An 11,865-nucleotide genomic window follows, 5' to 3' on the forward strand; every position below is an offset into this window, starting at 1 on the left:
AGGGCTTCTTACACCTTCCTCTGCACCATCTGGACATGACCATTGGTTACTGGGCTAGATGAACTAAAAGTCTGATCCAGTCTAACAGTGCCTATCTTCCTATCGGTGATGTGCATCCAAGACTAAGTTTTTTCTTATCTACCTTCAGCTCTGGGGGTCTGTAGATTTGCACTGAAAGCAGAGTGATTTCTCATTAAATACCATCTAATCTCCTCATATTTATTTTTTTAGGTAGGTAATTTCAGAACCCTTCAGACTTGCCTAGTAAATTATGTCAGCTGTCAATGACACCAAATTCAAATCTGCAGTGTTCCTTCTCACTGGGATACCAGGTCAGGAAGACGTCTATCTCTGGATCTCTTTCCCCTTCTGCATAACATATGTTATTTCGATATTAGGAAATTCAGTCATTCTGTTCATTGTAAAAACAGATCAAAGCCTGCATCAGCCCATGTACATTTTCCTTTCCATGTTGGCCACCACAGACCTTGGCTTATCGATATCCACCATGCCAACGATACTGGGCATATATTTGTTTAACTCTAGGGAAATCAGCCTCGATGCCTGTTTAGCCCAGCTATTCTTCATCCATTTTCATCAATGCATTGAAACCTCTGTGCTCTTGTTGATGGCCTTTGATCGCTTCATTGCAATCCGTAACCCGCTGAGATATGCTTCCATCTTAACCCTGCCAACAATAGCTAAGATGGGACTGGTGGTTTTGCTAAGAGCGATGGTCATAATACTTCCACTTCCCTTTCTCCTAAAATGGTTCCGATACTGTCGAGACAATGTCCTCTCCCATTCCTACTGCCTGTACCCAGAGGTCATGAAGATGGCTTGTTCGGATATCACAGTCAACAGCATCTATGGATTGTTTACTAAACTTTTACTGATGGGGTTGGATTCACTGCTCATTTTCATCTCTTATGTGATGATCCTCAAAACAGTGCTGAGCATCGCGTCCTATGCGGAGTGCCTCAGGGCCCTGAACACCTGTGTCTCCCACCTCTGCGCTGTCCTGCTCTTCTACACACCAGAGATCAGCTTGTCTATGATACACAGATTTGGGAAGGGCTCTTCTCCCTTGCTTCAGAATCTCCTGGGCTACATCTCCCTGCTTCTCCCACCTCTGATGAACCCAATTGTGTACGGCGTGAAAAGCAAACACCTTCGTGTGAGAATAATCAGGGTGTTTGTCAAGTGAAGGATTCGTTCATGGGGGGTGGAGGGATAGCTCAGTGGTTTGAGCATTGGCCTGCTAAACTCAGGGTTGTGAGTTCAGTCCTTGAGGGGGCCATTTAGGGATCTGGGGCAAAAATTGGGGATTGGTCCTGCTTTGAGCAGGGGGTTGGACTAGATGACCTCCTGAGGTCCCTTCCAACCCTGATCTTCTGTGTGCTTCTATGTGCTTCATCAGCTGGCTCCACCCCTGTTGACACTGGAGATGAAAATCAGGGGCCACCTATTCCATTCTGGACCCTTACATACAAGATGACATGAGCTCCTGATCTCCACTCTGTAGAGAGATATTCAGGCGGGGTCTAAAGCCTGGACGAATGGGAGAGGGGCTGGTGTGGAGGATAGTATCCTGATGGAAGGAGACCAAGGAGTCCGCATTATGTATAAAGCGACTGTGTTTGTGGAGGGTCAGGGGACCGGTGGGATGTTGGCCCATATCAAGCTGTATTTTTGGCTGCTCTGACCTCAGAGTTCCTGTCGATATAGTCAATACGGAGAAGGGATGGGGCTGTTGTTTCCCATTACACCTGTCACTGTCCCAGCTTGTGTTAAAGATTCAGGGTCCATGAAAAACGGTGCAGAGGTGTTCTGCTGTCACAGTCCTGGCCCTTCCTGAGCGCTCGGGGTGCTGCGTGATCCATGGGGGCTGCACCAGCTGTGGACAGGGGCTATTCCAGGGGCACGGACACCCCTTCTTCCTCCACGCCCTCAGCCCTGTGCTTGTGACTGACAGGCAGCCCCCCACCACCCACGTTGATAGCTCTGCACAGCGCACGCCTGCTGGGCCCACTCCCCACCGAGGCACAACAGAGCTGCTTGTGCGAGCGAGGGTCTGACACACAGGAGTGCTGGCAAGAGACTCAGGCCTAGATTCTCTCCCTGTTCACTCCATTTGTACTGCCCCATCAATGCAAAGGGGTGAAATTGTTCCTCAGCTCCCCCACAGAGGCCCAGCTAGCTCCTATCCCAGCCCAGCCCATTCAGTGTAGAGTGACCACCTTTTCAAGAGGGAAAAAATGGGACAGATGTAGGAGTTATGACCACTCTGTGATGACACACCTGCCCCACTTCTCCCCCCTGCAGGCCCCTCCCTCTGGGAAAGAGCTGAAAAGAGAGTCAGAGCCACTGTGAGGTGCCCCAGATATTGTACCTGCCCTGAGCAGGGGCTGAGGGGCCCAAGATAATGCACTAGCCTATGTGTCTGCCCAGAGAAGATGGAGTGGCCGGAAATCCTCACAGCAGCCTGGGCTCCCGGGGTAGCTGTAACCCTGCTTTTGTGGGTCATAACTGCAAATACCAAATTCAGGACAAACTGCTGAGAAATAAGGCAGACAGACCCCAAAACTGGTGATTATTCTCCCATGTGATATACTAAACCAGGAACACAAAGTTAACTTCTGTTTCACCACACCGGCTAATAAGAAGTCATAAAAACAGGTTCCTTAGATATTCTAGTCCTTATATCCCCATCAAAAACACTAGATTTAAAGATGAGTGGTTCTTTAAATCCAGTTTAATGTAATGGCAGTTGCTTCTGATCCCAAAGGACGAGCCGCACACCCAGGTCAATATATAACTCAGATCTTACCCCAAAATCATGCTGATGCCAATCCTTTGGTATCTAAAATCTAAAGAAAAGTAGTTCTAGTGGCAGCATAGAGATTAACAGACTTATTGTTTTTTTTAAAGAAAGAAGTTAAATTGGTTAAAGGTGTCAAATATGTACAATAAATGCAAAGTTCTTTTTTCAGGCTTGTAGCAGTGTTGGAATAAGCTGCTGGCTTGATAAGTCTCTGGTTGCTTCCAAATCACTGGAAGGACCTCAGTCCATTGGTTAGAATGCTCCCATTAGTATAAATTCTTAGTCAAGAGGCTTGACCAGGAAAGAGGCAAACTGGAGGTGTTTCCTTTTATAGCTTCTGTCATATGGAGGAAAACCCATTGTTTCAAAGAAAGCCCTCAGAACAGCTAGTGGAAAATTGCAGGTGACAAGATGGGGTTTGGAATCACATAAGCAAGTCACATCTCCATCCATAATTTTGCTTAGTCACAGCAGGAAATCATTACCCATACCCTGACAGTACGTTTGCAGGACAGTCCATTCACTGTAGATGGGCGTCTCCCAGGGTCCATTTTCAGTAAAGTGTTTCTTGATGAGCCCTTAATTTGAATAGTCTCTCCAAGATTTGCAGGCTAACTACTTTGTGGACATTACCCTAGGAGCAAACATTTAAAATTCAGGTACAGAGCCAATAGTCATACCTACAAATACAAAGATCATACATGCATACAGACAGCACAACCATAACCAGAAAATCATAATAATTTCATAGACCTCTTACATGTCACATTTTGTAGAAGATTTGTTGCAAATATATATCAGTGTTTGCAAAAGTGATCTATATGCTCTAGGGTGGCCAGGAGGCATAGCCTCAGGGGAAGTGGAGCAGGGGCAGGGCCTATTAAAGCTGGCTAGATTGTCGGGCTCAACGGGTAGTGATCAATGGCTCCATGTCTAGTTGGCAGCCGGTATCAAGTGGAGTGCCCCAAGGGTCGGTCCTGGGGCCGGTTTTGTTCAATATCTTCATAAATGATCTGGAGGATGGTGTGGATTGCACTCTCAGCAAATTTGCGGATGATACTAAACTGGGAGGAGTGGTAGATACGCTGGAGGGGAGGGATAGGATACAGAAGGACCTAGACAAATTGGAGGATTGGGCCAAAAGAAATCTGATGAGGTTCAATAAGGATAAGTGCAGGGTCCTGCACTTAGGACGGAAGAACCCAATGCACAGCTACAGAGTAGGGACCGAATGGCTAGGCAGCAGTTCTGCGGAAAAGGACCTAGGGGTGACAGTGGACGAGAAGCTGGATATGAGTCAGCAGTGTGCCCTTGTTGCCAAGAAGGCCAATGGCATTTTGGGATGTATAAGTAGGGGCATAGCGAGCAGATCGAGGGACGTGATTGTTCCCCTCTATTCGACATTGGTGAGGCCTCATCTGGAGTACTGTGTCCAGTTTTGGGCCCCACACTTCAAGAAGGATGTGGATAAATTGGAGAGAGTCCAGCGAAGGGCAACAAAAATGATTAGGGGTCTGGAACATATGAGTTATGAGGAGAGGCTGAGGGAGCTGGGATTGTTTAGCCTGCAGAAGAGAAGAATGAGGGGGGATTTGATAGCTGTTTTCAACTACCTGAAAGGGGGTTCCAAAGAGGATGGCTCTAGACTGTTCTCAATGGTATCAGAAGACAGAACGAGGAGTAATGGTCTCAAGTTACAGTGGGGGAGGTTTAGATTGGATATTAGGAAAAACTTTTTCACTATGAGGGTGGTGAAACACTGGAATGCGTTACCTAGGGAGGTGGTAGAATCTCCTTCCTTAGAGGTTTTTAAGGTCAGGCTTGACAAAGCCCTGGCTGGGATGATTTAACTGGGAATTGGTCCTGCTTTGAGCAGGGGGTTGGACTAGATGACCTTCTGGGGTCCCTTCCAACCCTTATATTCTATGATTCTATGATTCTATGATTCTATTGGTAAGAGATGGGGGGGGGCTGTCAAGGTTCCTTCCCCACTCTGAACTCTAGGGTACAGATGTGGGGACCTGCATGAAAACCTCCTAAGCTTACTTTTACCAGTTTAGGTTAAAACTTCCCCAAGGTACAAATTAATTTTACCCTTTGCCCTTGGATTTCCACTGCCACCACCAAACTTTATCTGGGTTTACTGGGAAATGTAGTTTGGACACATCTTTCCGCCCAAAATCCTCCCAACTCTTGCACACCACTTCCTGGGGAAGGTTTGGTAAAAATCCTCATCAATTTGCATAGGTGACCACAGACCCAAACTCTTGGATCTGAGGACAATGAAAAAGCATTCAGTTTTCTTACAAGAAGACTTTTAATAGAAGTAAAGAAATCACCTCTGTAAAATCAGGACGGTAGATACCTTACAGGGTAATTAGATTCAAAACATAGAGAATCCCTCTAGGCAAAACCTTAAGTTACAAAAAGGACACACAGACAGGAATAGTCATTCTATTCAGCACAGCTCTTTTCTCAGCCATTTAAAGAAATCATAATCTAACACATACCTAGCTAGATTACTTACTAAAAGTTCTAAGACTCCATACCTGTTCTGTCCCCGGCAAAAGCAGCATACAGACAGCCCCAGACCCTTTGTTTTTCTCCCTCCTCCCAGCTTTTGAAAGTATCTTGTCTCCTCATTGGTCATTTTGGTCAGGTGCCAGCGAGGTTACCTTTAGCTTCTTAACCCTGTACAGGTGAGAGGATTTTTCCTCTGGCCAGGAGGGATTTTAAAGGGGTTTACCCTTCCCTTTATATTTATGACAGGGGCTCAGGGGAAAAAGGGTTGCCGGAAGTCAGAAGCAATGCAGACACCACCAACAAGGGTGCTAGGGTGTTCCTGAGTAATGGAGGAGGGAGAAGTTGGAGGGTAGGAGACCTTGTGTTTTGGAGAAGACTGAATAAATGTGACCCCACAAAAGGAACCCTTGTTTTAAATATTCCAGGCTCAGAGTAAGTCATTGCAAGGACCTTAGAGGGAAGGGCAGGGTGCCTGCAGGGCCACCTCAAGGCACAAAGGAGCACTCTGGTGTGGCCCCCATCTGCAGGGACATGGCCAGAGTGTGCTGTGCTCTTGGAGGCCATTAAAATCAGGTGGAGGTCAGCCCAGCCCCCAGGCTGCTCTAACTTCCACTGAGGCCAGGAGAGAACAGGCCAGCACATCAAACCACTGTAACTGGCTCCATGCCATCCCTGCTCTCTGCAGCATGGCAGGGAGGGGGTGCTCTGCAGGTGCAGCAGAGAAGCCATCTGGGCCTGTCAACAATCAGACAGCTGGAAGGCTGGTGCTGTGGTCTGGGCACTGCTCTGCGACTCAAAATAGCTGGGTTTAATTCCCTCTATGGTCAAACCATTGGCTGTCTCTGGTGGATAATATCCCGGCCCTGCCTCACAGTGATGGCAGGAGGATAAATACATTCACGGTGCTCAGATAGTCTAAGATCAGAGCTGAGTCAGGGTTCCAGAGAGCAAGGCCCCTGACATTTGTTTTTAAAAGGCCTCTGACCACAGCCTCCTTTGACAGGTGGCTTCTGGGATCCCCGTGATTACAGCACCTTACTTGTGGCAGAAATACTGGATTTCAGGGGTGACAGTGAGGGGCAGGGAGTGGATTTCTGAGGAGAGATTTGGAATGTCATAGGGTCTAAAGTCATGCCTCACCAATCTATTAGAATTCTGTGAGGGGCTCAGAAATCATGTGGACAAGGGAGGTCCAATGCATATAATGTATTTAGATCTTCAAAGCCTTTGACAAGATCCCTCACCAAAGGCTCTTAAGCAAACCAAGGTGTCATGGGATCAGAGGGAAGTTCCTCTCATGGATTGGTAACTAGTTAAAGATAGGAAACAAGGAGAGTGATCACTTTAGATAAGCTATTACCAACAGGAGAGTGGAGTTGGGGGGGAGAAAACCTGGATTTGTGCTGGAAATGGCCGACCTTGATTATCATACACATTGAAAGGAGAGTGATCACTTTAGATAAGCTATTACCAAAAGGAGAGTGGGTTTGGGAGGTGGGGGCTGGGGAGAAAACCTGGATTTGTGCTGGAAATGGCCCACCTTCATTATCATACACAGTGTAAGGAGAGTGATCACTTTAGATAAGCTATTACCAGCAGCAGAGTGGGGTGGGGCGAGAGAAAACTTTTTGTAGTGATAATCACCCATTTTTTCATAGTCTGTGTGTATAAAAATATCTTCTGTATTTTCCACAGTATGCATCCGATGAAGTGAGCTGTAGCTCACAAAAGCTTATGCTCAAATATATTGGTTAGTCTCTAAGGTGTCACAAGTACTCCTTTTCTTTTTGCAAAGGTTAGGAAGAAATGGTCAATTTTCAGAATGGAGAGAGGTAAATAGTGGTATCCCCGAGGGGCTCTATCCTGGGACCAGTCCTATTCAACATATCCATAAGTGATCTCGAAAATGGGTGTGACCTTGTACTCCATATGAGTTTATGAAAATATGCTTCTGAGTGTGAATATAATGTAACTGGAATATGCTTGCTGCAAAAGGTCTTTTGTAAGGTATCAATACAAAGCTTATAATCTACTGACTGTGGTTATCCTATTTGTATAAATTATCATTCTTGTATCTGAAACTAGAAATATGAAATATAACTCGGAGGTCTTATTGTAATGATGCAAAGTGTGAGCCATTAATGGTGGTTTGGAATCTTGATGGCTCCCATCAACAAGGACAACTGGTTGTAAATGGCTCTGTTTACTTGCAAGCCTTCCTGTGAGTCAGGCCAGGACAATGAAGGCTTGGGGTCTCACAGGACATGTGACCGTGTCACCTGGTACTGGAATCCATCTTAAACCTGGTGCTTTTCCATTATAGAAGGAGAGGTGGGGACCCAGAGAGAAAAAAGATTCCTGCCTTGTGCCAAAGCTATATAAGGGGGTGGCACAGAACAAAGGGAATGCACTCATGAGAAATCCCCTAGCTACCATCTGAGCTGGAACAAGGAGTGTACCAGGAGAAAGGATTGGGCCCAGACTTGAAAGGAGTGTCGTCTGTGAAAGACGCTTATTGGAACATCTCGGAGGCTGAGAATAATCTGTAATCAGTTTCGTAATGTATTAGGCTTAGACTTGTGTGTTTTATTTTATTTTGCTTGGGAACTTACTTTGTTCTGTCTGTTATTACTTGCAACCACTTAAATCCTACTGTTTATAATGAATAAAATCACTTTTGTTTATTAAATAACCAGAGTAGGTGATTAATACCTGGGGGAGCAAACAGCTGTACATCTCTCTCTATCAGTGTTATAGAGGTGAAAAATTTATGAGTTTACCCTCTATAAGCTTTATACAGAGTAAAACAGATTTATTTGGGGGTTGGACTGCATTGGGAACTGGGTGCCTGGGAGCTAGAGACAGGAGCACATGTTAAGCTGTTTTCAGTTAAGTCTGCAGCTTTGGGGCTGTGGGTCAGACCCTGGGTCTGTGTTGCAGCAGGTTAGCGTCCCTGACTCAACAAGACAGGGTTCTGGAGGCCCAAAGTGGCAGAGGAAATGGGCTCAGAGGCACATCAGGTAACAGTCCCAAGGGGGTCTCTGTGACCGAACCCATCACAGAATAAATGGTCAAATTTCAGAATGGAGAGAGGTAAATAGTGGTATCCCCGAGGGGGTCTATACTGGGACCAGTCCTATTCAACATATCCATAAATGATCGAGAAAAAGGGGTAAACAATGAGGTGGCAAAACTTGCAGATGACACAAAATTGCTCAAGATAGTTAACTCCAGGGCAGACTGCAAAGAGCTACAGAACTGGGTGACTGGGCAACAAAATGGCAGATAAAAAACAGGGTTGATAAATATAAAATGATTGGATTTAAATTGGGTGTTACCACTCAAGAAAGAGATCTTGATGTCACTGTGGGTAGTTCTCTGAAAACATCCACTCAACGTGCAGGGGCAGTCAAAAAAAAACCAAACAGAATATTGGGAATCATTGAGAAAGGGATAGATAATATATCATAAAATATCATATTTTCTCTGTATGAATCCATGGTACGCCCACACCTTGAATACTGCATGCAGATGTGGTCGCCCCATCTCAAATAAGATATATTGGAATGGAAAAAAGTTTCAGAAAAGGGCTACAAAATTATTAGAGTTATGGAATGGCTTCTGTATGAGGAGACATTAACAAGATGGATGTTTCAGCTTGGAAAAGAGACGACTAAAGGGGGTTATGGTAGAGGTCTTTAAAATCATGACTGGTGTGGAGAAAGTAAATAAGAAGGTGTTATTTATAGTGGTCAGCGAATGAAATTAATAGGCAGGAGGTTTAAAACAAATTAAATGAAGTATTTCTTCATACAACATGCAGATAACCTATGGAACTCCTTGCTAGAGGATATTGTGAAGGTCAAGATTATAACAGGGTTCAAAAAAGAACTATGCAAATTCATGGAGGATAGGTCCATCAATGGCTATTAGCCAGGATGGGCAGGGATGGTTTCCATAACCTCTGGTAGCCAGAAGCTGGGAAGGAGTGACAGGGGATGGATCACTTGATGATTCCCTGTTCTGTTCATTCCCTCTGGGGCACCTGGCATTGGCCACTGTCATAAGGCAGGATGCTGGACTAGATTGACCTTTGGTCTGACCCAGTATGCCCATTCTTATGTTCTCATGAAAAATGGTTTTAAAATACCAGGCAGCTGTCACACTTCTACACTCACCTATCTAATGTATCATTACAATCTGAGTGAGACAGGCTTTGCTCTGGAGTTACAGGAACAGAATCAGCCCTAGTTACATTCTTTGGGGAAGAATCTGTGGCACCCAGCCTAGTTTCCCTGTGTCTCTTACCATGGTTCAACTCTGGCTTCTCGCCTGGAGAGAGGGAAGAGCTTTGGGTAAAGAGTAGAAGCAGAGGTTGGAGTGTTGGCGGAAGAGATGTGGCAGAGGGTGGGGTCTCAGGGGAAGAGGAGGAGCAGAGAGTGGGGCATCAAGGGGGAAGAAGGAGGCAGGTGTTGGGTCAGGGTTGGGATAGGAGCTAGCTGTGCCTCTGTGAGGGAGATGAGTCCCATTTCCACCAATTCCCAAGCAGATGGAGCAGGAAAACAAAGGGGAGTAGGAGGGAATCTCGGCCTGAGTCTTGTGCCAGGACTCCTGTGTGTCAGACCCTCACTGACACATGCAGCTCTGCTCTGCCTTGGTGGGGAGAGGGCCGAGCAGGTGTGTGGTGTGCAGAGACATCAACGGTCAGGGGTGGGAGGGCGGACAAATATGTCTCCATGGCTTCTCCTGGGGTTTCTGCATTAATCATGTCTCTGACACGACTCAGTCACAAGCACCTGGCTGAGGCCTTAGGGGAAGGGTGGGTGTCCGTGCCCCTTGAATAGACGCTGTCCACAGCTGGTGCAGCCCCCATGGTTCACACAGCACCCGGAGTGCTCATTAAGGGCCAAAACTGTGACTGCAGAATAGCTCTGTGCCTTTTTTCATGGCCCCTGGATGTTTAACGTGAGCTGGGAGAGTGACAGGCCAGGTGTAACAGGAAACAGCATCCACATCCCTTCCTTTTATTGACTTTATCGACAGATATAGTGAGCTTGCAGTCACCACCAATACTGCTCTTTATGGGCCAACATCCCACTGGTCCCTGGGCTGTCAACGAAAACAGTGATTTCTAATCTCCTTCCCCCAGTACACTGTCCTTCCTCACCAGGAGGTGGGCACAATCCTCTACCTTTGTTCCAGACCTTAGACCCCAGGGCAACCTCTCTCTACAGTGTGGAGATAAATAGCTCATGTCATCTTGGATGTAAGGGTCTTGGCTGGAATAGGAGGTCCTTTTTTTTTCTGTCTCCCATGTCACCAGTGCTGGACCCTGATGATGAATTGACCATTCACTTAATGAAGGCCCTGATTATCCTCACACGAAGATGTTTGCTTTTCACGCTGTACACGATTGGGTTCATCAGGGGCGGGACCAACAGGGAGATATAGCCCAGGAGGATCTGAAGTATGGGAGAAGAGCCCTTCCCGAATCTGTGTATCACAGACAGGCCGATCTCTGGCGTGTAGAAGAGCAGGACGGCACAGAGGTGGGAGACGCAGGTGTTGAGGGCCCTGAGGCACTCTGTGTGGGAAACAACACTTAATACTGTTTTGATGATCATCACATATGAGAGGAAGATGAGCAGCGAGTCCAACCCCATCGTTAAGAGTGTAGTAAACAAACCGTAGATGCTGTTGATTCTGATATCAGAACAAGCCATCATCATGACCTCCTGGTGCAGGCAATAGGAATGGGAAAGGACGTTGGCTCGACAGTATTGGAAATGTTTCAGGAGAAAAGGGAGTGGGATTATTACAGCCACCCCTCTTAGCACAAACATCAGTCCCATCTTGGCTGTTCTTGGCAGGGTTAAGATGGAAGCATATCTCAGCGGGTCACGGATCGCGATGAAGCGGTCAAAGGCCATCAACAAAAGCAGGGAGGATTCAATGCACTGAAGTGAGTGGATGAAGAACAGCTGGGCAAAACAGGCATTGAAGCTGATCTCCCTAGAGTTAAACAAGTATATGCCCAGTATTGTCGGTGTGGTGGATATCGATAAGCCAAGGTCTGTAATGGCCAACATGGAAAGGAAAATGTACATGGGCTCATGGAGGCTTGAATCTGTTTTTACAATGAACAGAATGACTGAATTTCCTACTAATGAAATAGCATACATGAAGCAGAAGGGAATAGAGATCCAGAGATGAATGTCTTCCTGACCTGGTAGCCCGGTAAGAAGGAACATTGCTGATTTGAATATGGTATCATTGAGAGGTGACATAATGAACTGGGGAGGTCCAAGGAGTATTGAACTTTCCTTTCTAAAAGGAAAAAGAACAGATGATATTTAAGAAGACATTTTTCTGCTCTCAATGCAAGTCTAGAGAGCGAAAACAGTCTTGGATATACGGCACCAATAGCAAGATAGGCATTGACGGTTTGGATGAAACCTGTGGTCCATCTAGCCCTGTATCCAGTGGCCAATTCCACATCCTTCAGAAGAAGGTGGAAA

At 46.2% G+C, this 11,865-nt stretch overlaps 2 protein-coding genes across 2 annotated transcripts; one reads left to right on the forward strand and one right to left on the reverse strand.

Moving 5' to 3' along the window:
• Positions 1 to 271: 271 nt before the first annotated feature.
• Positions 272 to 1,207, forward strand: LOC125633198 (olfactory receptor 51G2-like). The gene has a single exon (XM_048842198.2). The coding sequence runs from the start codon at positions 272 to 274 to the stop codon at positions 1,205 to 1,207; it is 936 nt and encodes a 311-aa protein (XP_048698155.2).
• Positions 1,208 to 10,698: 9,491 nt separating this feature from the next.
• On the reverse strand, positions 10,699 to 11,634 carry LOC125633317 (olfactory receptor 51G2-like). Its single transcript, XM_048842431.2, has one exon. It carries the CDS (start codon positions 11,632 to 11,634, stop codon positions 10,699 to 10,701), a length of 936 nt encoding a protein of 311 aa, XP_048698388.1.
• Positions 11,635 to 11,865: the final 231 nt, after the last annotated feature.

The sequence above is a fragment of the Caretta caretta genome, chromosome 1 (genome assembly GCF_965140235.1).
Source record: "Caretta caretta isolate rCarCar2 chromosome 1, rCarCar1.hap1, whole genome shotgun sequence".
NCBI lineage: Eukaryota > Metazoa > Chordata > Testudines > Cheloniidae > Caretta > Caretta caretta.